The 26414-nt window shown below is 43.3% G+C and overlaps 4 protein-coding genes across 11 annotated transcripts in view; 2 read left to right on the top strand and 2 right to left on the bottom strand.

Annotated features, from left to right (window-relative positions):
- Positions 1–778: 778 nt before the first annotated feature.
- Positions 779–8257, bottom strand: LOC105568328. 2 transcript variants are annotated; one of them, XM_012023922.1, is made up of 15 exons: positions 8173–8257; positions 7170–7354; positions 6835–7039; positions 6574–6770; positions 6257–6491; positions 6005–6161; positions 5685–5916; positions 4674–5565; positions 3550–4457; positions 3296–3471; positions 2749–3168; positions 2462–2637; positions 2120–2367; positions 1708–1971; positions 779–1614 (listed from the first exon to the last, which is right to left on the bottom strand). In XM_012023922.1, exons 2-15 carry the CDS (start codon positions 7307–7309, stop codon positions 1440–1442), a joined length of 4425 nt encoding a protein of 1474 aa, XP_011879312.1. In that variant the 5' UTR covers positions 7310–7354; positions 8173–8257; the 3' UTR covers positions 779–1439. The 2 variants fall into 2 exon arrangements, with proteins under 2 accessions (XP_011879312.1, XP_011879311.1); XM_012023921.1 differs by lacking the exon at positions 8173–8257 and adding an exon at positions 7751–7896.
- Positions 8211–13815, top strand: LOC105568329 (peroxisome assembly factor 2). Its single transcript, XM_012023923.1, has 7 exons — positions 8211–8289; positions 9352–9892; positions 10453–10938; positions 11192–11418; positions 11497–11902; positions 12453–12752; positions 12863–13815. Exons 2-7 carry the CDS (start codon positions 9430–9432, stop codon positions 13477–13479), a joined length of 2499 nt encoding a protein of 832 aa, XP_011879313.1. The 5' UTR covers positions 8211–8289; positions 9352–9429; the 3' UTR covers positions 13480–13815.
- A 76-nt stretch (positions 13816–13891) lies between these two features.
- LOC105568325 (E3 ubiquitin-protein ligase CBL-B) overlaps positions 13892–26414 on the bottom strand; it is a 33064-nt gene continuing 20541 nt past the window's right edge. Inside the window, exons 2-8 of one of the 5 annotated variants that reach the window (XM_012023913.1) lie at positions 22761–22907; positions 22388–22660; positions 22062–22296; positions 21688–21852; positions 17930–18203; positions 16825–17460; positions 13892–16514 (exon numbers count right to left, since the gene is read on the bottom strand). In XM_012023913.1, coding sequence (XP_011879303.1) covers positions 16829–17460; positions 17930–18203; positions 21688–21852; positions 22062–22296; positions 22388–22660; positions 22761–22907 — 1726 coding nt within the window. In that variant the 3' untranslated portion in view covers positions 13892–16514; positions 16825–16828. Of the gene's footprint in view, positions 17461–17929; positions 18204–21687; positions 21853–22061; positions 22297–22387; positions 22661–22760; positions 22908–26414 lie in introns of all 5 variants that reach the window. The other 4 variants (XM_012023912.1, XM_012023914.1, XM_012023915.1 and 1 more) reach the window with 4 other exon arrangements.
- LOC105568324 (probable phospholipid hydroperoxide glutathione peroxidase) overlaps positions 23997–26414 on the top strand; it is a 5385-nt gene continuing 2967 nt past the window's right edge. For 2 of the 3 annotated variants that reach the window (XM_012023910.1, XM_012023908.1), the window contains exons 1-2: positions 23997–24114; positions 26021–26115. In XM_012023910.1, coding sequence (XP_011879300.1) covers positions 26055–26115 — 61 coding nt within the window. In that variant the 5' untranslated portion in view covers positions 23997–24114; positions 26021–26054. The remainder of the gene's footprint in view (positions 24115–26020; positions 26116–26414) is intronic. The other variant, XM_012023911.1, reaches the window with a different exon arrangement.

The following is a 26414-nucleotide window of genomic DNA, read 5'->3' as shown; positions in this document are numbered from 1 at the left end:
TTTTAATGAAACAGAATATCATATTGATAAAATTGAATAACAGTAACAGATATATATGCGATACTGGAAATTCCATGATATTTGACAAATCCACATGTATGAAGTTAAAACGTAAGGTTTTAAGGTTGCAGATAGATTTAATGTCGTAATGTAATGTGACTTTACACGTATAATGTATGCAATTTCAAAGGTGAATCGGAATATACATATACATTTTGGTGTTATCGATTTTAATAAATGTATCTTACAATGTCTCAACTGTTTTTAATCTTAAAGCTTTGTACGGGCTCTTATCTGAACATCCTTTTTCTTTACGTTAACCGTTAAAATAAGATAAGGCATATTCTCATAAATTTTTAAACAAGAACGATAGGTTGTCGATTACAAATTTTTTTTAATATATACACACACACATGCACACACGCACATACACACACTGGTCCCGATGTGTGTATGTATATACAATTTATATTTTATTATTTAGCTTTCAAAGACAACCAAAAGTTCTTGCGTATCATTATAAAATCTAAGATCGAAACGCAACCTTGACATTTCAATTGTGTCATACACGTACGCATACATTTAGGAAGTCTTAACTTAAATGTATACTACATAAAAGGCCTGTTTAGTGGACACCCAAAAGTAAGCCTGCACATATCCAAATTAAAACTGCGTCGCTTATATAATACGTTGTGTGCTCTGCCGTTTTGCAATAAAATTATCTCACTGCTCTGTATACAAGTAATGGTATTTGGGAATATTCGAAAGAATCAATTAATATCATCGACATGGTATATATTTTCGTACATTGCCAAGAATATCAGAAAGCAAGACGAACCCGTTGACAACAGAAACGAATGGCATAGAGCCGAAATCTATTTTAAATATACAATGATTACATATACATTAATTATTTATACAAGGTACTCAAGTACTCAGTACGCATACACGTCTGCATGCCGTCTTGCAAATTGAATCCATACTGTATCACACGCTTATTGTACTATTCATTTTTACAGATTTGAATTTTTGTAAGACTGGTTTTTTTTTTATCATCATAGTACATTGCTTCGTAACTTGTAACGAGCGCATACGTGTTCGAGAGATAACAAGTACATTTCCAAAGTCTCTACCGTAAAAATCTTCGCATATCCCGTAATCGTAAGTTTCTGAAACAATTTGGAGGGGTTAGACTCGTTGCACAGTGGTCCTAATTAATGTTGATTATGTGCAAGCAACGAATATTGGTAAAGCCTCCACGAACCAGGCCATAAAGTGCATTCTCCTATGTCATAACTGTGTAGATACATATATTTATCTCACTGTAGTATTAACTTTTTTATAATAAATAGCACAATAACATTAATGTTTCTTATTACACGTTGGTTCTTTGCTAAATATATGCACACATTGGGACATATCGTCAGATACAGCAAGCGTTATCGTTTGTTGAGAATGTTGACGAAAGACCGAAATTTCGTTTGCACCTCTGGCATTTGCGCCAGTGTCTCCTCCATCACGTTCCTCAATTTCGCCAGATCGGGCATTTTCTCGCATGACTCGATATTTAAAAGCTCCGTGAAAAATTGTTCCCAAGCAGCTCTTTTAGCGTACCTGTAGCACAAAAGGATGAGCAGCATTACAATTTCTTATACGAAACAAAAATTACTCTTTTGGGTTAATGTATATGCTCATTATTTGTATTACCTAGGTAATTTCGAGGCAATAAACCAACGACCGCCTATGTTAGATACTCTCATGTAATTGCCAAACAGTAAACAATGACTGGTCGCCGCTAGACAATACAAATCAGTCTGATATGTCCACGGTCTTCCAGTTTGCATCTCGATACAAGTGAAATCTTCAGTTTTTATAACTTGCGTAAATGTTGTATTTTCTGGTAACAATTTCATATCTATGCTACATCCAAAATCTATCAGCTGTATGGTTGGTCTTACATCTTGCGTAGGTCTGTGAGAGATTATAGAGATTAGACAACAATCTACGATAAACAGGATGCAGTCATCGATTATTTAGAAATTCATTAAGCCAATCTCTATTCTTACGATTATTCATTTATCCAATAGAAAAAAATTACTAGAAAAAGGTCAGTACTAACGGTCGCATCAATAAAAAATTATCTGGCTTTATGTCTCCATGTATTATTTGGCATTTATGTAAGTACTCCACAATCTGAAGCATCTCGATTGTAAAGAAAATAGTTAAAGTTTCCATCAGAGGCTTGCCAGTGGCAATTTTTATCTGATTCGTCACTGCTAATAACGTTCCAAACTTCGAATATTCTGAAACTAGTATACTTCCATTGTTGGCCACATATGCCGTTGTGACATCCATAAAGCCACGTAACTGAAACAAGATATTAGCATATTATGGAATTGATTGATCAAATTACACGAATAAGATAAGAGATACATTATACTGTATTTGTATTATACTGTACCATATGTGGATTTGTAAGACGTGCTTTTATCTCTCGTACGATATAATACTCCCAAACCCAAGCAGGTCTTTGCGTTTTAAGGGCAACAGTCTCGCCCGTTTGCAGATTGACTGCTTTAAAAACTGTTCCATACATTCCTTTTCCAAGGCACTTTTCCAAATCATATGCTTCAGTATCTGCACAAGCGTAAACGTATTACAATATTGCATTAATGCGTTAATACAAAAAATAAAGGTATTTCGTATAACAATACATTATATCTGAATCCGTGTAAATTGAACACTAACCGAGCGTAATCATGGTAGAAGGCACGAGCTTATTTAAATTGGTATCTATTCTTTTATATCCATCTGCATGATGGGATTGTGGAAACTTTATATTCTTCAATAGGCCAGCTATTAAGGTCTTATCGAATGGATTTATATCTCTCGATGGGAGCTCGAAACACTCTTCCTCCACTTGTTCCATAGGTTCATGCTCCTCGCACTCCATACTGTCAACTTTCTCTGAATTGTCCTCTTCGTTAAGTTTCAAGTTGATGGATTTTCTTAGATCACAATTATTCTTTATCTCGGATGTGATTTGATCAACATGTCGTTGTACTGTACGCGGACTTTGAGCGTGCACAGCTTGGATTTGCGCATACTGCTTCTGTTCGTAAGGTTGAGTCACGGACAGCAGAGATTCATTTGACTCTTCTTCTACAACTTTACGACATTGCATAATTAAATAATTCAAATAAACAACTACATTTTCAGAAATTATATCTTAAGTATACACAGGAAGAAACAAAAAATAAATTATACTCGTTAGTAACAAAATTAGTTTACATACTTGTATCTACAGGTTGTTCTTTAAAAGGAATCATATCCTCCCTCGTTAATGCAAAAGTTAATCCAGTCGATTTGGTATAATTACCGCTCCCTGAACTACTCGAGACATATTCTCGTGTGGTTTCCAATATCACACTTAATTTATCATTGCCTTCAGCATTATGTGCCTCTGCAACTCTGTTCAACATAAATAAAACTTAATTTAAATGTTTCATGTAAGTGCTTGCAAAAAGCTAAATGTAGATTAATACATACGGTTGGGACACAGCATTTTGACTTGAAAATTGTGAGTCGTCTTTTATTCTGTACGATGGCTTAAAGTGATTAGTCATTGGCGTGGAGCTCGTTAACGGCGCGTTAAAGGCTTCTGTAAAACACGTCTCGTTAGCAGTCGAGAGAGGAGCTATGCCCAAGCTTTCATCAATATAAAGATTATTTTCGTCCGGTTTGGGCATCATGTTTTCTTCTAACGGGCCATCCACAACGATAGCGTTCTCTTTGTCCTCCGCACTTTCGAGATATTTAATATCTTTACGATTCATCCCGGGTGATTTAATATAGGGTAATTCGGGTGGCATTCTGTACGGCTTGATCGGTTCAATGTCAGAATCAGTATAAGGAGTGAAATGTAACTGCTTCTGCGGCTCTAGATTCGGGTGTAGCATAGGAGCTTCCGGATATTGTTGATAGCTGATATTGTTGGGTATCAAGTCACTGTAGATGGGGTGCTGCATATGTTGCATATGTTGATGCACATGTTGCGGTTGCTGAGAATGTAGAATATGTTGATTGTGCGGGGACTGGTGATGTTGATTGTGCGGCGACTGATGATGATTATGTGGCGGTTGATGATGGTTGTGTGGCGACTGATGATGGTTGAGTGGCGTTTGATGATGATTGTGTGGCGACTGGTGATGATTGTGTGGTGATTGATGATGATTGTGCGGAGATTGATGATGAGGATTGTGCGGAGATTGGTGATGATGAAGGTGCGGTTGATGATGCGGCATTTGAGGTGATTGCAAATGCTGCGGATGAGAAAGAGACTGATGATGCACAGCATGCATTTGCTGATGCGATGGAATCAATTGCTGGTGATGATGCTGATGTTGGGGATGGTGCTGCCGAGGATGCGGCTGTTGCACTTGATGATCATGATGTTGCTGTAATTAAAAAAATTCACATTACTTTAGATTCTCTTTAAACGGGGGAACATTTATATTTTATACTCTTATTACTTTAGACTCTCGTTAAATCTAAATGTACATACAAAAAAAAACGAAAACTGTAGAAGTATTTATGTACACAATATATTTGATATAAAAACAAAGTAATTAATATAAAGAATTTCAAATATATAAATATTTTAAATTCTTTACCTGCATCTGATAATGATAACTGTTTTGCAAACTGTGATTTCCGTATGCAATATGTTGATCCTGACCAGAATAACTTTGATGCTGCGTATGATAATTCTGATGATTCTCTTGATCGTTATAAATCTGTACATTGTATCCTTGATGATGTTTGTTACTGGACATAACATGTTGAGTCATAGAGCTATCCATGTGTATATCAAATGACAATTTATTTCTCGAATCTACCATTCTAGGTGCGACGGGAGGACTACGAAAGCGCGAGGCGTTAGTGGCCACATCTGGGGATTGCCACAAACCTTGCACAACCGAAATAGCTTCCTTTGTGTTTACAGTGAGGCTTTGCCCGAGCAGATGTTCCTCAGTGTCAACGGCCAAAGACGAAGTGTGATGCTGATGCATAAAGTTTGTCGACTGTAATTTCCGTTGTGTATTCAATTCCGCTTCCATTCGCTGCGCTTCGAGTCTTTCGGCTTCAATTCGCTGAGCTTCGTGTCTTTCGGCTTCGATACGCTGCGCTTCGAGCCTTTCGGCTTCGATGCGCTGCGCTTCGAGTCTTTCGGCTTCGATACGCTGCGCTTCGAGTCTTTCGGCTTCAATTCGCTGCGCCTCAAGTCTCTCGGTCTCTAATCTTTCCAATTCTCTTTGCTCAGCTTCCTGCCGTTGAGTCTCTAAAACCTGACTCTCGATCTCGTACTGATGCCTTTGCAATTCCTGTTGCTCAACTTGGAGTCTCTGCCTACTGATCTCGGCATCTCTTCTTTGTTTCTGCTCTTCAATTTCTTGCAGGTGATACATGTTTTCATAATTATTAAGCTGAGATTGGGATTCTCCAGCGGATTCACGTACACAAACCATTGACATTTCATGTTTATTTTCCAGAAATTGCGCTCTTCTGCAAAATATCGTATTGTATAATTATTATATGCAATAATTGATTCTATACTATATAAATAATAATTTTACAGGATATACACCAAATAATTTTCTCATATCTTAACAAAAGCGCAGTACCTTTCCAAATAAAGCTGTGCTCTAATTTCTTCCATACTACGATCGGCATTATCGGCGTAAACTAACTCTTTGGGATAATGTGGCTTTTGTACAATATTTGGATCTATTGGATCTGCTACGTATACCGGCACTCTTAGACAATCATTAGATTTACTGCCGTCAAAAAAAGGTATATGATTTGGGAACAACTTAATTTTCTCCATGTCACTGTCATCGTTCTGATCTTCGTGAACTGAAAGACAATAAAGAAGCCTCTTGGATGTTTTTCCGTAATAATTTGCCGCTTTAAATTGACGTTTTTTTAAAATCATTATTCTTACTCTTAAAGCCCGCTTTTACACTAGGAGCTATTAATGGGCCTCTCTTGCTTCCACTGTTCCAGGGTCCAGGCTTGATGGTATTTTCTTTATGTACCATATCCTCTATCGGTACATGATCCAATATGCTCGATCCCTTCATTTCTCCAGGTATGTCATCCTAAATTAAAAGTTAACATTTCATTACAACTTACTTAAAAAAAACACAATCAAGTATATCGCACTACAGTGCTGTTATTTATGCAGGCATCTTACTTGATATACTTGTATTTTAGAATTGGGCTTTGTATTCTGCATGGAAGCTGACACTTGGGGCACAGTCCCAGGATAATAATCGCGTACGCGATGACCTGTCCGCATGCTGCCGACTCTTTTACCGGCTCTGATCGCCCGCAGCGAACTAAAAGCCTGACGTTGTTCGTACAAGGACACGTCATTTCTTTCCTCGATACGTCCAAGCGTCTTGCGCGCCACAGCAAATTGAAAATTTCTGTGAAAAAACATCGTAAGTATTATCACGAATTAATTGACTTTAACATATTTTATATTTTACAAAAAGCAGCAATTCGTACTGGTGAGCGTGGCTCAATTCTTCGTACGGTTCCGCATGAACAGATAGTCCCATTAAGTAAACTTCATCCGCCCGTTTATCATCTTCAATTTGCTCCAACTCGAAGGCCCAAGCCCTGTACATGTCCGCTACTCTAGTCCCGATACCACTGCTGTGCAACAACTGATACAGCTCCAAAGGATTCTTTTGTATACTTATCTGAAAACCAAGTTTTATTAGAACACATGAACATCCAACTGTGCTTGCACAGCACACGACTCACATAATTAATCCACAAACGTATGTATCTACGATCTTGATGATATTTCAGGTCCTTTTCAAATATCGCCAAGCACTGCTGCAAGAGCCTCCCAATGTGAGATTCGTGCCCACTCTTCGGGTAACTCTGTTCCACCCAGAGAATGTACTCGTACCAGTTCTCCAAAGGATCATCTCCCTCGTAATTCTTAATCGCATCCTCGTACATTCTAGGTAAAAACATACAAACAATTTGTAGCAAGGCTTTACAAGACATTTCTAATTTGTGGGGTACGTTAATTTAGGTAGAACCCGCTACGCTCAGGTGTCTATTGGATCCGCATCTCGGAGGACACTCACTGCTTCTCCTGCAGCAACAGCTGCTGCGCATCCACGTCCTCCTGCGCCCTCAATGCGGTTCCCAGTTGAGTGGCACTCCGCCCGTACCTCAACGGCTGAATGTTCTCCTTGCAGAGCGCAATCATCGTCGCGGGATCCATATCGGACTCCGTCTTGCCTTTATCGCTCAGAGACTTCCTTATACACTGACAAAACAAAAGGTTCCACAATTAACGCCAACAGTACCAGAGAACATTCGGCGGAATACCAATTGATCGTACGGCTGTGCGCGTAAGAAAATGTAAACATCCTCCACTTTAAAACTGTCAAACGGAACACCGGGGATGAACGAATACGCGGAGGAGGGGGACGGGGCGGGGGGGAGGGGGCGCGACGCGCGGCGATTACCGCCTCCTCGCCGAGATTACCGAGGCGACGATCGGCCCGCGGCACCGATCCCGAGGCTCGCACGAGCGCAGTCTGACACTCGTCGACACCGACGGCCGACGTCGACGTAGGCGGGTTAAGCACAACAGAACGGCGCGGGAATCGGCCCGCGCGCTGGACCCGGGCGGGGAACGGCGTGCACACCCCTCGCTTACCGCAGCTCTGGCATAACAGTCCCCCGCGGTTCCGTGGCCGGACCTTTAAATTCGTGAAACGAAACTCTGCCCCGAAAATCTCCAATAAGGACGCTATCGGATTAGGTTAGGTTAGCGCTTTAACGGCTCCAACGACGGCGGGGAGGGAAGGGGGGGGGACCGCCACCAACGGTTTTAACTGTCCTCGGTTACAATAGGTACACTCTCGATGCCCCGTCTCGTCACGCACCTCTCCTCGTCCCGCCTCACTGCCTCGCCGCGCCGCGCCTCGCCTCGCGTTGCCCCGCGTCGCGTCGCCTCGCGCCGGCAAGTGGCGGAGTCTCGATCCGCGGATCGAGCCACGATCGACGTGTGCGCTGCCGCACGGACGGCGCGAAGTCGGCCGCAGTCGCCGTGCACGGGAGGACGCGGGAGAGATTTACCGATAGCACCGCCGTCCGCCTCCGCGGGGGCAGCCTCGCATGATGATCCTCCGAGGACAGGTCTCCTGCGCGCTACTGTTCCTATAGTAACTCGGTTAGAGATCGTGCCGAAATTGGGTACGTCAGTGACTCTCAACCGCGAGCGACGCGCGCGGGGCCGCCGACCCGTGTGCGATGACGCGATCTCGGTCTCGCGCGTTGCGCGGCGCGCGAAACCGCGGTTTTCGCGATCGTTTGTCCGCGGAGACGTTCAAGGGACGCCGTCGTTTCTCCACTTGTAACACTCGACCCGACGGGAATCTCTTTTGCCGTTTCGGTCTATCGATTTCGACTTCTGCTCTCGGCTCTCTCTCGCTGTCTCTGTCTCTCTTAATCGCGTTTAAACGTAACCTCCAATACCGCTCCGATCGTTACATGGCGGATTCGGCGAGCGGGGCGGGTGGGTTTTTGAAAGATCGCCATTTTGAATGATCTGTAACGGCAGGAGGGGTGAATAGGGAGAGGAAAAAGAGGAGTATCTCTACAATGCCGCGCGCTTGCGCAACGTAACTTTCGCAAGGGAAAATGTGCGCTATATTTCTGCGTTAATAATTGTGGATTGAAAGAGGAGGCGATTGTACAGGATGGTAGCTCGAAACGCTCACTTTGTTCGCACGACTACCGCGAAGTTGGCGTCTTGTCGAACGATATCTCGCGTTGTATTCAAAATTCAAATTGTTGCATTCGTTGAAAATTGTCACTACGGAGACTACGGCAATATTCTTTTTGTACTAATGTACTCGAGAGAATAAAAAGCTTTCGAGAAGGGAGACAAAAGCGGGAGGGAGGGATTTCAGAGGGATTTTTACGGCAAGGGGACTGTCCTAGTTTGATGACGAATCTACCAAGTGACTTTGATACTGAGAGGACCGAGATAACGAAGACATTCTTGGAAAACTTTACGGGCGTAGCCACAATTTAGAAAACGGTGGAAATAACATACGTGCACTTTTAGATTTTTAACATCAACATATCATAATTGCGTGAAAAAAGAACATTTATAGTTCTGTATTTTTAATTCAGAAAACAATGGAAATATTACGTGTGCACTTTTTACTTTTTTAACATCAATATATAATTATGTGGAAAAAAGAGCATTCGTAAGTCTGTGCATTTTTGAATTCTGTTTTCCAATCTCAGGTCCGATGCGTTTATCGAAGGCTTCACGGGGCGACGTGAGTCTACGTGGTTTAAACGGAGAATTTCCGAGTATCAATCATGTATAAGACACGCGAGAGGATGCTCTCTACGTTATTGCGTCATAAGAGGATCGTGAGGGGAATTGCGAGCACTGCGATGCGAAAGAATCCGCACTACGTGCTGAGCTGCGTTTTCCTGGAGTATCTGCACCGTAGATTCCAAGGGTTGTCCAGGCAAGATCTCGAGTGGACCACGTTGCCGGACACGGCTTTGAGACGTATACTGGACGATCCGGAAGTCACGTGTAACGAATACGTCGATTGTGACTCTTGCGCGGTGGCGAACGTACAAGGGCTTTTGGGGAAACCGCCGAATTCCGCCTGGTTCAACGTATGCTCGATGGCGTCAATGACGAAATATAAATTAACGATTGTATCCGTGTCGGATATCGCTGAGAACACTGTCTTGATTTCCGAAACGACGGAGCGCAATCTGCGAAACGCCCTTCGCTGCGAACAATTGGACGGCTCGTGTTTCATACGTGAGTGTCCGCGGCTTGTCGAATTTCCAATTTAAATTTCACATCCACCAACATATCTTTGGCGCTACCAAGCTTGATCAAAATGCGCGGAAAAATAACATTTGCAATTCTCTGAATAACACGTATATGTCTTTTCAGATTTCGAATTTAAATTTTAAATTGTCCGCATCATCCGACATATCTTTGGCGCTACTAAATTTAATAGCAATGCGTTAAAAGATACATTTATCATTCTGTGAATATGCAGCTTACAAGACTTCCAATTTAAATTTTAAATTGCCCGCGACTTTTAGCACATCTTTGGCGCTGCCAAACTTAATAAAAATGAGCGGAAAGATAATATTTGATTCTGTGAATATACACAAAGCTTACCGGATTTCCAATTTAAATTTTAAATTGTCTTCTAACACATCTCGCTACCAAACTCGATAAAAATCCGTGAAAAGATAACATTTATAATTCTGTGAATATAATATATTAATAATTGAAGTGATAGTTTGAAATAAACGTACTATGCATGATAGTTTTGCATAATAATAATTTGCGCGATTTGCTTTCAGTACCGTTGGAGGACGACGCGGTCGAGTTTGCGAGCGAGGCGAGGATATCCTTAATCGCCAATCCGTTCGAGTGCGCGACCGACACGCTGGACGTCATGCTGCAAAATTACTTCCTACATCCCCGATTTCTGCACGTGAACGACACGTTCAGGATCGACGCGAAGGAACATGCCGAGGATCAATTTTATTCATCGGGTTCCTCGGGGATCTCCGCGATGTATTTTACAGTTAGAGCGTTGAAAGTGAATCGCGACGGGCGCAGCAGTAGCGTCAACAGTTGCTACGTTGTGCGCGGAGAGTCAACGCTCATTCAGGAGGCGCAGGTTCACGATTATATTCCTCGGGAACGCGCTTGCTCGCTTCCCGATAGCGCACTTTTACGGCGAAACGGAGTGGCGCGAAGATCGCCTGATCACAGATATCCGTCGGCCTTAACGGAACCCTTGGAACATTTAGAATCTTGCATCGCGCCGTTTTTAAAAAATGGTAAGGACCTGAGCAGAATGGCCGCTTTGTACTCTTAAGACAATGTTTTATGTTTTAAATCTGTCTTAAAGTCATGCAAAACAACTGTCTTGTGTCTTAAGAATACAAGACAGTCATTTTGCTCAGGCCCTAAATTACAATTAATCTTTGCCACTTACGGAGATTAATAATGTTCGAGTAATACAATCGTCAATTTTTATTTTAATCGAGCAATCTAATCGTTGTCCTTATCTTTTTATCGTTGTTCTTGCAGACGTCCGATTGAATGTGAGGCCAGTGTTTCTCGTGAAAGGACCACGGGGTTGCGGTAAGCACGAGTTAGCTCGGGCAGCGTCCAAGAGAATGGGATTGCACTTCCTCGCCGTTGACTTCGCGGAAGTGCAGACTTTAACGTCGGTGCAGACCGAAGCTAAGCTTCGCATAATGCTGCAAAATGCGCAACAATGCGTGCCATGTACATTGTATTTAAATAACGTTCAAGTACGTTGAAGGCGATAATTTTTCGTCGAATCATGTTTTACGTTTTTGATCTCATGAGTGAAACGGGCGCTTTCGCAGGTATTCGGCAAGACTGCCGAGGGCCAAAAGGACGAGAGGGTCATCTCCACCTTCTCGGCAGAAATCGCCGCGTTGTACAACAGACGCCGGAAATTTCCCCTGATTATCGTAGCCGCGTCGGACGAGACCGATCTACCCGCGGAACTGCAACGGATATTTATCGAGACGATTTACGTGAAACATTTAAATCAGAGCAAACGAGCAGAACTAATATCTTGGCTGCTGTCCAACAGGAATCTGACGACTACCGCAGATCTGTCGAAAGTAGCTGGTCTTTGCTCGGATTTTACATTCGTGGATCTATTAGCGTTGTCACTGCACGCAGCTAAATTCCGGTGCAGATCAACGTCGCGCGATCAGAAATGCACGCTTCCATTGGAACAAGAAGATTTCGATCGGGCTTACGGTATAATTATCTTACAATTGACCCAGTAGCACAGTGCATTGACTAAACATTGGTTATTGGAAATGCATTGACCAATATTTTCGAACGTAAAGCCAATATTGGTCGTAGAAAATTAATACAAATTGCACGATAATAATTATACAATGTTACATTTATATTAGAAGTGCATTAGCCATTATTTAGCAATATTAGACCAATATGAGTATTGGTCTAATATTTTCCTAACATTAATACAATATTAGACATATTGGCTAAATAAGAGGAAGTATCTTACAATATTGGATCAATGTTGGCAATATTACATTTACATTGTTTCCCATTATATTATGTCAGAATATTATGCTATTAAGAGATTTTAGTAAGATAAAAAGGGCTTAAAAATGTCCACTTATTTCTTTAAACGACTTAAAAAATTGTACCTCTAAATTCTAAACTCTTCTTAAATGACGTTTAATAATATCTTTTCTTCATATAATCAAAATTTGATCTAAAATTGCAAGTAACAACATTTGGTTTTTGCGTGGGAACAGTATAACAGAAATATTTTCAGAATACATGCAGTCCGTGTACTCCGACAGTAAAGGCGCGCCACGCGTGCCGGAAGTTCACTGGGAGGATATAGGCGGTTTGGCGGAATTGAAGCACGAGATTATTCGCAGAATTCAGCTACCTCTATTGAACGCTTTCGGTTTTGGAAAATCTGGACTACTATTATACGGCCCGCCCGGCACTGGGAAGACTCTTCTCGCTAAAGCAGTGGCGACCGAGTATCAGATGCACTTTTTGTCGATCAAAGGCCCCGAGGTCCTAAACATGTACGTCGGTCAGAGCGAGAAGAACGTGAGGCAAAGTATGTTCCTTAGAATGAGTATGACAAGACTGGTAAAAATCTGCAACAAAGAATTATTGGCTTTAGTTGAATTGCAAAATAACAAGTGGCTACCTTTCATCGTCCCATAGTTTTCGAGCGCGCGCGTTCCGCGGCCCCTTGCATCGTCTTCTTCGACGAACTGGACTCGCTGGCGCCCAATCGAGGCAGAAGCGGAGACAGCGGCGGCGTGATGGACCGCGTGGTTTCCCAATTACTCGCAGAGATGGATGGCCTCGAGGAGTCCGGCAGTATATTCATCATAGGAGCTACGAATAGGCCCGATCTCATAGATCCCGCGCTACTCCGACCGGGACGATTCGACAAGATGCTCTACGTCGGTATTCACTCGGACCGCACGTCCAAGCTCAGCGTCCTGCAGGCGCAAACACGTAAATTCGAGTTGCGAGAAAGCGGACGGGAATTGGAACAGGTCGTGGATCGATTGCCCAACAATGTCACCGGCGCGGACTTGTACTCGGTCTCTTCCAACGCGTGGCTCAACGCCGTGCGCGAGGTGCTCGCGAAGCATCAGGAAACCGAGGAAACCAACAAGGATCTCCACGTCGAAGAGGAAGGTGTAATTAAGGACAATGTTATTGTGGAATTACGCCATTTTTCAGATGCAATTCGCGACTTGATACCGTCAGTTACCGACGAAGAGATAGAAAGATATAACAGAATGCGAGTAGAATTATCATCGTCGTAATTCCGGAATCGTTTATAAGGTATAGTACAAAATATATTTCTAGTTTTTTCAGGGTTTCTCTGTCGACTACAGATTTGATATTTTAAATGGGAAATAATGGATCAAATTAATTCTCTGCGACGATAGACTTGCGCTGCGTTAAAAATTGTGTGCCAAAGTTTTTAAGTTTCATAGAACACATTGTATACGCACGAGTAGAATACGTAACGAGTGGTTTGGCTGTAAAAAGGTACAATCTCGTAATGAAACAACGCGCGATGTTATAAACGACATGTTATTTTATTTCGAGAAGTATGTAAAACAATTTTTACAGCGAATAATTAAAACGAAGGAGTCAATCTATGTTCGTTATGTATTATCTTCGATTGCGTCTCGTGTCGATTAACGTTCTACTCCGCGTATTTGCGTCAGATCATCAGACGTTAACGCGCGACGAGAAGCGCGAAAGTGTCTGGAACCTTCATTCACCGTTTTCCGAGGCATCGACGTACCTCGAGCGCTTCTCACCCGCGCGCGGTACATTATACAGTACACAACGACGAGAATATACAATGTAGAAAAATAGGACACCTAATTTCACCGAATGCACCCGTGCGGACGTCGAATCCGAACATGAAGGCTGAAAATTCTTCTCAGGGGTAGAACGATACTGCGACTGGCGCGATTAGGGTGCACAATAAGAAGCGAATAAAATTATTGGGTGCATCGGTTCTCAATATCGACGGGATCGCACGGTGAATTTCGATACTGGCGATTCTCTTGAAACGCTACGGTTGTCACTCGAGTCTGCAGGATGAACTGTTCCCGCTTTTTATTCGTAACAGCGGGACGCTTCGACAAGACGCGCGTCTCCGCGATAAGAAAGAAATTCAATAGTAGCATGAATATGGTATCTAAATATATATTAATTACACTACACGATGGTTCGCCTGTGTTTGTGTGTTTGTGTGTGTGTGTGTGGGTGGGTGGATGGGTGGGTGTGTGTGTGTGTGTGTGTGTATGCGAAACGCGTTCAAAGAATCATTAAACACGTTTTAACGAGCGACACACCTGATAACGTTCTTCGTACATCGGACGATCACATCGTATACCTTTGGTATAATCGCGAGGTAGTAATTATAACTTTTCGTCGTGCAACCGTCGTGCGAAACACACGCGGGACGTTTGCATCGTCGTTCCAGGAATTGATTCACAAGCGCCTCCCTGTCGTCACGACGAATGATCGCTTTTGCAAGCTCGGCAAAGTCGCGGCGGCAGGATCCCACTATCGTTCGGTATCTCATCTCGCTGTTCAGATCTGCCCCTTTCGCAGGACGAAACGATTATGCGCTATGTTTGAGCATCTACCGCAAGGCGTAAATTAAATGTAAAGCGATACTCTTGGTATCTCGATACGGCGTTATTCTCGACTCGGCGCGACCGTGCAGCAAATCATCGCCAAGTATGCCTCATTACCGTCGTACCTGAACACTTGTTCTCGTTTTCGAGTATTCTCCATTATAATCCGTATATGTATACGATCTTATAGTATATCTGTAACTTCCCCGATCGAGTTGCGCGCGGGTGCGGTTTTCGTCTCGAGGTCGTCAGAGAGCTGTGAACTTTTGATATTCGGCACGTCGCCTTTCCGCGTTCGAAATTACGATTCCGACCCCCCCTTTGTTCTCGTCTCCTCCTACGTCGATACTCGTGCGCGGTGAGAAGCCGAGTAAGTGTCGTACGCGTAATTTGTGTAAGCTCGTGTATGCGAGTCGAAGAACGAAAAGCTCCGGCGTAGATTTCGGATCTAGGGAGTGCCAAATCCTGTGCGCGTTACTCTCTATCGTGTCTCGACGTAGTTCTCTCAGCTGGGATCAGAAATCGCGAATGCGGATTAACAATTTTATACACCTGAATCGTTATTTCGCCGCTTTTCATTCTCACCGAAGTATCTGGCGTGCGTGTGACTCACGCAGCGCTAACGTGTGTGGAGGACATTTATACATAATATACATTAAATAGCGATATACATACATACATATGTGTATACATATATATACATATATACATATACATATATGTAACTACTTTAATTTGATGAGGGAACGGGATTACAAAATTAGATGCCAGGCATTTTTCGTCTAACGTACTTTCGGTCAGTACTATCATTATACATTTATATAGCGAAGTATCTAGCGAACCGATGCTCTCTATGTAGGATATCTTAAATGGATGTATATGCTCGTTACGTCGGTCAAACGGATAGAACATTGTATTGCCTTCGATTGAAACGTGTAATTTCTAAACGCGTTTTCGATCCCGGAACAACGCGACATCAGACCGCGCGTTCGTTGTGTCGTGAGATACGCTATATAATACAAAATGTGGAAAACGAACGACCGAAGACTTTCGAGGAGCGCTTTCCGACGTACGTACATACGTACGTACGTGCGTGCAAGCGAAATCTCTTTGCGCAAATGTACAATTAATCTTCACCTTAAGTATATCGAGGAACGAAATAGTAACTACGCCCAGTAGAGAGAGATTACTATAAGGAAGTACGGGACACGCTAGTCTGCTTGTGCTACATGTGTGGTTCGTGAAGAACATTTCGGCAGCCGCAAGTTGTCTTTGGTCGGTCGTCGCCTCTATTTACATCTGCCGCTTGCGCGCCGCGATGCGAACAGTCTTTCCCGAAAAAACGAGAGCGTCTGGAGCCTCGTTGAAGGCCGCCCGAAAGAAAAGTCGGTACGCGACGAGGAAGGATCCATGAAACGTGCATGATGCTCGACGTTCTCGAGGATGCTTCACAGACCCTCCGTTGGAATTTCTCCTCGACGAGTCCCCCCACGGTGACTCTTTCAACGCTCACTCTTCGCGTGCAGGCGTAAAACGGAACGCCGCCGATACCGCACTAGCGTGATGAGACGCTCGGCGAGAACGCGCGGCGTGTCTGTGAACGCATCAGAGGTGGGATTTGCAGGAGTTCGCGCGTGTTCCCTGTCAAAAGTACCGTCTAGCAGGTAAGGCCGGTCATGAGACCTCAGTGTTCGGCCCTGCGATTAAATCAATCATCTTTAAAGTTACAGTCATTTTTCGATCATAGTAATAATCTCAATCTGATATTTTAGATGACGTGATACACGAAGCGCGAGGGACGACACAGATACAAGTTAATATCTATTCGGGCTATACTCGTCACATCCAAGTGAAGTGGTCGCTACTCGGCATAAACCGAAGTACTCGAGGAGCCGAAAGGAAAGAGTACCTCTCGGAGATTCGCTCTTCACTGCTTGAACGCATGCCGTTCAGTAGCGCTTCGTATTCGCCAAGACATTCGTTGCGATTGACGCCGCTTATTTGTACCTGGTCAGGAGGATTTCGTGGCGAACTCGTGCAATATGTCACGCGCCATCTCGAGATCGTTCCTGGTGATGCCGAGCGCCCTGATGACGGCGTCCTGCGCGAAGCCGAGCGCCGTCAGCCTCGTGATGTGCTCGACGTTGACGTTCTCGTACGCCGCCGACTCTGGCTTGGTCATCGCACCGCCGCCGCCACCGACACCACCCGAATCGTCCCTCGCTCTCATCAGTGCCGTGAGACGCGCCCTGTTCGCCTCCAAGTTGATGTTCTTCACGACGTGCTGACTCGTGCCGCAGATCACGATCGTGTTCTCGTAATGGTGATCCTGACGGGTGCCACCATCCTTGCTGGTCTTCGGCGGTCGTGGCGCTGACAAGGGCGGCGGTACCGGTGGCACGTTGTTACTCGGACCCCCGGTTTGACCCGTCGTCGAGCTGGTCGCGGTGGCTGTGCGACACGTCTTCTCCGGCAACGTCGGCGGTGGCTGCGGTTGTCGCTGCGGTGTGCCCCCCGCGTGATTTCCGTGGGACCGGCGTGGATGGACTCTCACCACCGCCGTCGGTGGCACGGGCGGAATCGGCGGCACCGTCGACGGCGAGGACGCGCGGTGCAGCATGTCGTATCTCGCCTCTGTGTTAACTGTAAGTACTCAACATTTTTACCTTGCCTTCCGAACATCGGACGCACTCCCGTGCGTCTGTGCGCGTCGTCGCGATTTGTACGTAATCTCTACTTGTATACGGAGAGAATTTTCTCTTGAAAATATTGTCCCACGATTACATGATTTTCAGGATAAATTTTAAGAAAAACTTCTCTCCACGTATAATTCTCAAAAACCACAACATATTGCCACATAAAGTAGCTTACGTTATTACTTTCTAAAAAAAAAATACCACGGCGTAATATCAGCCTTGAATTGTTACAAATTGAAGCGATCGTTTAGCAAAGCTTGCGTTTGTTAGTTTAGAAACTGACAAGTACTTTGCTTTAGTAAAATGGAATTGTATCACAATACTATTTCAGATGAATATCTCGCTTATTCGTACGTACTTCCAATATTGCTTTTAAGCGACACGCACGACGGAACATTAGAAACTATTCTGCGTACCTTTGTTGTTTTGCTGAGTGTTGTCAGTATAATTCAATATCACTGTGACCGATGAGGGCGGCGGCGGAGCATTTTCCTTCGGTACTGTCAGGTGACGTCCGTTCCTGAGGTGATTGTTCGGTGTTGGCGATGGCGAGGGTCTTCTAGGTGGCAAGGGTGGACTCGGGACAATTCTTCGCGTCGGCACCGGCGAATTCGTGGGACTAGAATCATCCTCCTCATCCGAGTCGTCGCATATGAGACCGCAGTTACCGTTGCACAGCTCCATTATATCCTAAAACATTGGTAATAAGAAAAAGAAACCGGTTAACGCTGAATTCCGTTATACGACTGAGACAGTACTTACGTTTATATAAAAGTTGAATTAAGTAATTTGACAATCCTAATTACCTCCATTATAAATGGAATGATTTAAAGTTGTCTATATATGATTAATAATAATGTTATCTTACAAGTACTTCTGAATGAAGTTATCAAAGGTAATAGAATTTAGATCATTCCACTATCAATACAAATAATCAGAAAGTCACATGCTTCGTCTTACATATCACAAAATAGGGTAAGATTGCCGGTAAGATGAATTGACTTTCGTATCAAGAGTAAAAAGGGGAAAAAATGTACAAACGTCTCGAACCTAGGTTGCCGAATGCTTATAAGTTACCTCCATGTACAAATGATTTTTAAATCCTCTTTCCCCGTTGCGACATTATTCTCTATTGTCAATCTTAAATTGTCTTGTATACGAAGCTTTAACTCTTCCAGCAATTGGATTAGGTATTTCACTCTAAACGAGAAGGTACATTATACAGAAAATTGTGAAAGAACAAGCATGATGATTATGGTCGTACGGAGATTTCGCGAGAAATGACAATTATACCACCTCTTTTACGTCCAATGGAGGGAACACGTGCGATTATTCTCCGCGAGGTGACTTCCTGTGGCTAAATCTTCCTGAAGGATTCCTCGAAGCGAATAAAGCGATGAATCGTCTGCTGCCTCGAAGCCGTAGCGGTCGGTCAACTACTTTTACTTTGAACTTTTACAAAATGCTGGCGTTCGAATCGTCGATTTTGTTTTTACAAGGAAACTAATCCGCTTGCAAAAAAGAGAGAGATGTACAAGCACTGCTGCGATGGTCTACGAAGATACAAACAAAGATCTTTTACGCTGTTGCGCGACATTCGACGCGACAATCGATGGTCTCGAGTGAGCATCGAGACAAACTAGATTGCAAGAAAAATTATCTGGTACTTCAACGACAAGTGGCTTTTTTCCCTATAGCGTGCAGTCGCGCGGGAGGAAAAGTTCTTCATCGCGAATGAAGCGGAAGCGCTGAATCGAGTGTCGTCAATCTCCTCTTCCGCTCGATGCAAATCGTCGTGAATCGAATGGGAGTAAACGTCACGATCGAAAAATATGAGCGTAATTACAAAGCGGTAGAAGCAGACGGTCATAATGCATGTTATCACTTACCTGTGACTGCGCGCGACCGCTGTGCGACTTCCTCCCGGTCGGACATGTACATTACCGATTAGTTTGGATCATGCAGCGGGTAGTAGAGCAATGTGACCCCAGTGTGTGGATAACATTATGAAATAAAAGTAAACGATCATGCGAACGATATATAATAAAGTCGTCGTTCCAGGGGGGGGGGGGAGGTTCTCCCCGATTGCTGAAGGAGCAACCGGATCGCCCGATAACGAGACTAGAGAAATCTAGCGTAAGGGATGTTGCGTGGCGCATACACGGAGTGCAGAAGTAACTCGAAGTAAATGGCAATACAATTTTATTATAAAAAAAAAATTATTCTCAAGTCCCTAGTATTTTACAATAGTACGCTACTCGGCGATCGTTACGCTAAAGTTACGTTTTATGAGAATTGGTCCGATCTTACGCGGCGCACATACAGGAAGGCTCCGCAATTAGCAGCGAGCGCCCTTCATCGAATCGCTAATAACTAAAGCGCGAACGCGCTCTACGTGATCGTAGTACGATCTGAAATAGCCGGGTAAAGCTTAACGAGGTCTAAATCGACCAATCCGCCGATAATTGTGCTACAGAATTCCTTGCTTGCACCGCAATTGGGCTCAGTTGCATGCATTATATGCGTTTACAAAAACTTTACAAGTGTCTTGCATTAAAAAACGTATGTGTAATACCACAGCATTTGATTTAGTGCGTGACGACTGGTAATGTCGTCCAAACGTCATTTTCTATCTTTTCTGTTTCTTTCCTTTCGGTACAGCGTATGTGGAATAAATAATAAATTAATATTTTAACGTAAGAAAATAATATATAATAACGCTAGAAACGAACCGTTTCTATAGTAATGATGACGTTAACATGACAATACATTCGTGCCTATCGCCAGCAGGTACACAATACGTTCTAACGGGATGGTATATCGATGGTGAACGAGTCCGCTTGTTCAGTGCACACTACTTTGCTCGATCATCGCATATTACTTTTTTTTCTCTTGTCCCATATCGTGAACGCTTAAAGCTATATTTAAAGGCTTAACATTACACACCTTTTACTTTTTAATTTCGATATATGAATCACAGGGCTGTTTCGTTCTCGATAAAATAGTTATTCGTTATCGTAGGACTGGAAGATGTGTAGAAAAGATAACGTTTCAATAGATCTTGTTAAGTAACAACGAGATTTAGTGTACGATTCAAAGTAGATTGTAGTGTTGATGTTTAACCGTTGACGACAGTTCTATTAATTACACTATGCTTTAAATTATGCAAAATTTTTGTTCGCGGAATCCGTTTCTCTGTGTATTTTTTTTTCAATGCTTTGTATATATTGATTTAGATACAAGCTATATGTAATTTATAAACCATATGTAAATAATGTACACAAAGATTTGTCACGAGCATCCAAATCATCTATATGCACATACTTAACAAAAAGAGCGCTTTTAAAATATGCACATGCATCATGAGTTTTGAATGAACCGAAGAAGTTTTGCGACGTAAGTAAATGTAATGATCCCACTTTGTGGTTGTGGATGCGAAACGACACTGTCTACATTTCTCTCCGCTGGTAGATTAACGCATTATATAAGCGCGCGTATGTATAAATCCTGCTGATTCCTTATCGAATCTCTCATCGTATGTTATAGATAGAATCGTTCGGAAGCTATGATTGCGTATGCACAGTCGTAAATGACAGCGAAAATGGGCCATACACTAAGCCGCCGGCTTACAGCTTCCAATGAGGTGCAAGAAAAGCGAGTCTTACCTGAGAGCCCCCCGCGTAATTGATGAAATTTGTAATTATGCGATATAAACGATCTCGAAACGTGTTAGTTGCGAAAAATACGCGATAGACAAGGCTGACCGATCGAGGCGATCGCTCCGTCGGCTCGTCCGGTAATCTTGCAAAAACATATATGTATAAAAAAACGGGGAAAAGACAACGGAATTGTAAGAACCACATAGCCACATCTTTGCAATTTGGTCCCCTCTTGGTCCCGGAAGTAGATTGAGTGCAAGTAGCTTCACTGATATGTTACATGCCTAAAATTACTACCGCGTACCTGCCACGAGGTACGGCATACAGTCGTGACGATGGACGTACGAAATGACGTGACACGTGTACACGACCGTGGGATAAACCGCGAGATCTCGTGTGAAATGTATGAGGCATTCTCGAGAATGAGGCATACTCTCTGCGAGGGCGGGGGAGGGATGTTGTTATACATAGAACACATTTAATAATGAAGGTGGATGCTATTCCTAGTCGGATACCTCGGTGTCGGGGTCGAGATCCCGCGTGGGGGTCGATGCGTTGCTAGCGGACGCCGAATGCGCCCCAGGTTTGTGGGTTCTTCGCGGGTCGAACGGATCTACGACGATCTGCTCGGTGCCTTTAATCTCAGCTCGGCAAAACGGACAACCCTGTCCTTCGGAATCCTGCAATGCAATCGGGCACAACGTTAACGCATGTACGTGTCTTCGTGGAAGATTATTGTAATGCAGCAGCGAGGGACATTTTTCTCGCAGTGGGTCGTAAGACATATCAAGGTGTAAAGCCGAGTCAAACTGAATTATTACAGAAACACACTTATCGATCGCCCCGTGAAGTCAATAGAGTATTACGCTGACAAGAGATTATATACTACTACCTGCCAAGCTGTAAGGCATGGAGTACAGAGAAGGTGGCCGCAGGGTTCTATCCTTACGTCCTTGTCATGCTCGGCGCAGATCTTACACAACTGGAATGTGCTACCCATCTCGCAGTATAATTCGTACTGTTCCGCCGTCACTTTGATATGCTCCTCCGGCGTCGGTTGCACGGCCGACGTCAAGTCTGGATTTATATTTCGACCGTCCGGGTATAAGTAGCTGCAAATCGATCTTCGAATATGTATTCGTGAAATCTTTATGGACGTGAGCCTGGACAGGTGAGCGGCATAACTTGGCCGGCGAGATTTAACGGTATACTCACAAGCCTTCCCGGTAGCCGTCCAGCAACGCCTGGCATAGACTCTTGTTGTGTGGTATAGTTTGTAGGATATCACCGTCAGACGTGACGTAACCGATTGCCCATTGTCCCAGCCTCGTACAACTTAACCGAAATACGTAGCTCCCAGGCTTAGTAATGCAATATTTTTGCAGACGGGCCTTCACCTCGTCGTACGTGAGGAAAGCCACGTAGCCGGGATGCGTCACAGCCAGAATTTTCCAATTGCGCAGGAGGGTCGACCACGGTTGAAACAGCCTTCAAAGTCGCACAACAACGTGAGTATATCCAAGCGTATGTACAAGATTGATTCGGAATCTCGATAAAGTTAATCAGCTGGCTATAAATTGGTGCTTACCTTGTGAATACGTCGAATTCGAAGTTGGAAATATAATCGTTGCACGTCAAATCTATCGTGGATTTCAGTGCCATCGCTTGTAGTCCCGAGCTAATTTGATGAACCTGATTCAATTCGTGTCTGAACACCTTCCACGGTACCAATGTACTGAAAACCAATGTAATGAAAGATTTAAACGTCATTCGTCCTCTTATATATACACGGTGTTAAATCACATTACTCGATGAATCATTTTCGAGAGTGTCGTAGAGCAATTGCGCAGTTTGTACAACTATTTTCTTACTTCAAATTGGTTTCACGTACGATACTACAAAGATTTGTCATCTTTATCAAATACGATAAGAAGCAAACTCGAGGTAGAATTATATCATACACAAAGCATATTCTCCTCCCTTCGTCTTATAAAAGCTTCTTTCGGAAAGCTCAGTTTTCTTACGCAATAACGAATCTACGATATTTTTGCTTCAGCTCCAAGATTCATCACAGAATTTACTTTTAATTATCGCGACAATCTCGCGATAATTAACAGTGATATTATCGCGAGATGTAAAACGTTTACACAGACGTTCGTGAACTTGTTTAAATTATGAAATTCACACCGCGTCCGAGGATGATTCCAACTCAGACTAACTTAATTGGACGTTAACTTGGTCATTAATTAGATCGCAATCATTTGCAGCTGGTTTTCTAGTCGCATTTATTTCTCACCCGCGACTCCTAATTTCTTTTTTCCAAGTAATAAACACGGTCGGACTAAAATGATTAAGTACAAATGATCAAAGCTCCTGATTCGAGAGGAACTATAATTGCTACATTAATTATTTAGGTGCATGAAATCGTTAATTAATATAATATGCGCCTGGAACAGTTGAAAGAGTTTAAAATCGTTCTCCTGTAAAATTACCATTTTTCACTTTTCTCATGTATATTAAGTAAAACATTAATAATTCCACCCACGTCGATTAACTACGAATTAGCCGATAAGGTTGAGGAATTCGAATGAGAGTCGAGACGCCCACATTCAGACCACGCATTAAAGACTGGCACTTGCGGCCTGAAGGTCAGAATTACGGTTCAATCGGGCAAGTTCAATTGCAACCCGTTTCGTTTCGATTGCCTCAATTCTGATCTGCAACCGGCAATTCTCAATCACCAGCGCGCAGTCAGCTGACGCAGGCCTCAAAGTGTCTCGGTCCGCCACTGGCGTCCAGGTCTCTGCGGGCTGACGCGCGCATGCGCGCCAAGGGCCGCTGAGCGTGACGCCGTGACTGGCCAGTGTGACACGGCAACTCTCAGGGATCGGTTCGCATTGCATCCTCTACGCACATTCGGCTCGTTTTTACGTTTCTCTGCGGTAAGCGACAACTCACGCACCGCCCTAACGGGTACGCGCGATTCGGCGCGTTGTGTTTCGAGAACCATCGAACACCTCGTGGAAATACACAGCCGAGATGCGTCAGGCTGGATTCACATGGAGCGTAACTTGCGTAAGCGTAAACTGCGTATCACCAATAACAGAACTATTTCAACGGAATTATTGAAACGGTTCTATCAGAATGACCCTGTATTTGGTGATACGCAGGTTACGCTACGCAAGTTACGCTCCATGTTAATCTCCGGCCTCATGCGTAGTATTTAGGCGTAGATTACTCGCTAGGGGCAAGGGGCACGCTCGCCGGCTTCGTCGAGGTTGAACCGGCGCACGATAGATGGCCACCAATCGCGGAATTCTGCATGCGCGCAACGTCAATACTCGCGGTTCAAACAAATGCGGAGAAATCGCGAAAACATGAATGATAATCTGTTAATTCGTGGTTGCTCTTTAGTTCTTCGTAGAGTTGTTGTCTAGGTCTTTATAGGCGATTAATATTGAACAAAGTTTAGGTGGCTTCGATCGATGTTTGATTCATTTAATCGATGATTAATTCATTTAATCTATGATTAATTCATCGGTGTTTACAGCGATATTTCTAACTGTACAGCTCGTCGTTTTTAATTTAATCTCTCCTTTCACTACTGTGTCAAACTAAATAAGCAATTAACAATTCTCGTTAATAAAATGTTGATGTTTTTTTTATCATCAATTAACGTCAAAGTTTGATCGAATACGTACGGTCTTAGATGCGATAAACTAGAATAAAAAAAAAAGAATTGTATAAGGACTGGGATAAACAAATTCGTTTGCTATCGAACGCAAAAATAGATATCGTTTGATTCAATGAATTCAAAAACATCGGGAAATTAATCGATTTCTTGACAAAAAACCAGGCGATCTCGATTCATCAATAGTTTCCGTCTATTCAACAAAATTCATAGCTACTCCGACTTTTGTCAGAAAAATCTAGCCATCTACCTAAGCGTCTCGATATCGGATAATGCAGAAAAAGAGACGAGAGTTCTTTCGCTGAGTCAGACGGGAACACGCGAGATAGTTATGTAAATTTTCACTGCAAATTCAGCACAGATGACAAATGTTCAATGTTCAGCGTTCCGTCGTCGATTCATCCTTTTATTGTCTTATTTTACACAGCGGAATTGCACGGTCATCTTGTTTCAATGGCAGCTCATCTATCCGCCCGCACTTATCTTACCGTTTTACGATTTGCTTATATGTCACGACGGTCTTACGCAATTTCCAAACTCGGTCATCACGTTATACGAATTATTCGGTCCAATTGTCAGGCGGGGACGATCGTTAGCCGAGCCAAGTGCTATCTATTTATTTAAACGATACGTATCTGTATAAATACGCATTCTCATTTTATCCTCGCAGCCCGCATGTTTACTGCGAATTTTAAAGCCCCATATCGCGCGCAATATAGATTCCTTACGTAAATTTACGTATAACTTCGAATAACAACCGTCCTCCATTTTCCCGCATGAAAAGCTTATTTTCACCGGAAATGAATCAACCGACTCGAGTTTGTCGCATTATCTGTAAAGTTTAGTTTCACTTTTTTTTCTAATGCAAACGATTTAATAATGAAAAATACATTCTGGCAAACAATGACGATCTTGAATTTCGTAGTCCTCGTATTTTTACAAGACGATTAAATAGCGAGCGACACAAATTTGCGTAAATGCAGTCAATTGCAATCCTTTCCTACACGTTTCCCCTCGAGGGAACGGAACGATCGTGAGAAAGTCGTGAGAGTAAGCCGCGAGACAAAGTTGCCAGAATTATTTTCGTTAACGGGGGATTGAACTCATAATATTATCCCTCCTCCCTCCCCCTCTCTCCTTCCTTCCTGTATCGGCAGTTTCAGGAGCAGGGTCCCCGGCGACACACCGGAAATGCGCATTATAAGATTCCTGCTACCCACCGGATTCGTGCACTTAGCCCGAAATCTCGCAGGCACGTAATTTGATAATTGCTTCCCCCCCCCCTTCCCCCCGTTGCATCATTTCCCCGTTGGTTAACGATTAAAACATTAATTTGACGATTATAAACGAAATCACTGTCGAAACGATCCGCTCGCGAAAATAATTAGGATGCCCGAGCTCGGGGGAGATGGAAAATCGCGAAGGATTTTTCAGATGCCTCGTTCGACTCGATTGCCCTTCATACAATACTAATTAAATCGTAATAGCCTGGAGTGCACTCCCGATATTAAATCATTTCATCCCGATTAGTCGTGCAATTAAGAATCACAA

The sequence above is a fragment of the Vollenhovia emeryi genome, unplaced genomic scaffold, assembly GCF_000949405.1.
Source record: "Vollenhovia emeryi isolate VEMERY1.0 unplaced genomic scaffold, V.emery_V1.0 DF939130.1, whole genome shotgun sequence".
NCBI lineage: Eukaryota > Metazoa > Arthropoda > Insecta > Hymenoptera > Formicidae > Vollenhovia > Vollenhovia emeryi.
This window is presented reverse-complemented; position numbering and strand designations above follow the sequence as displayed.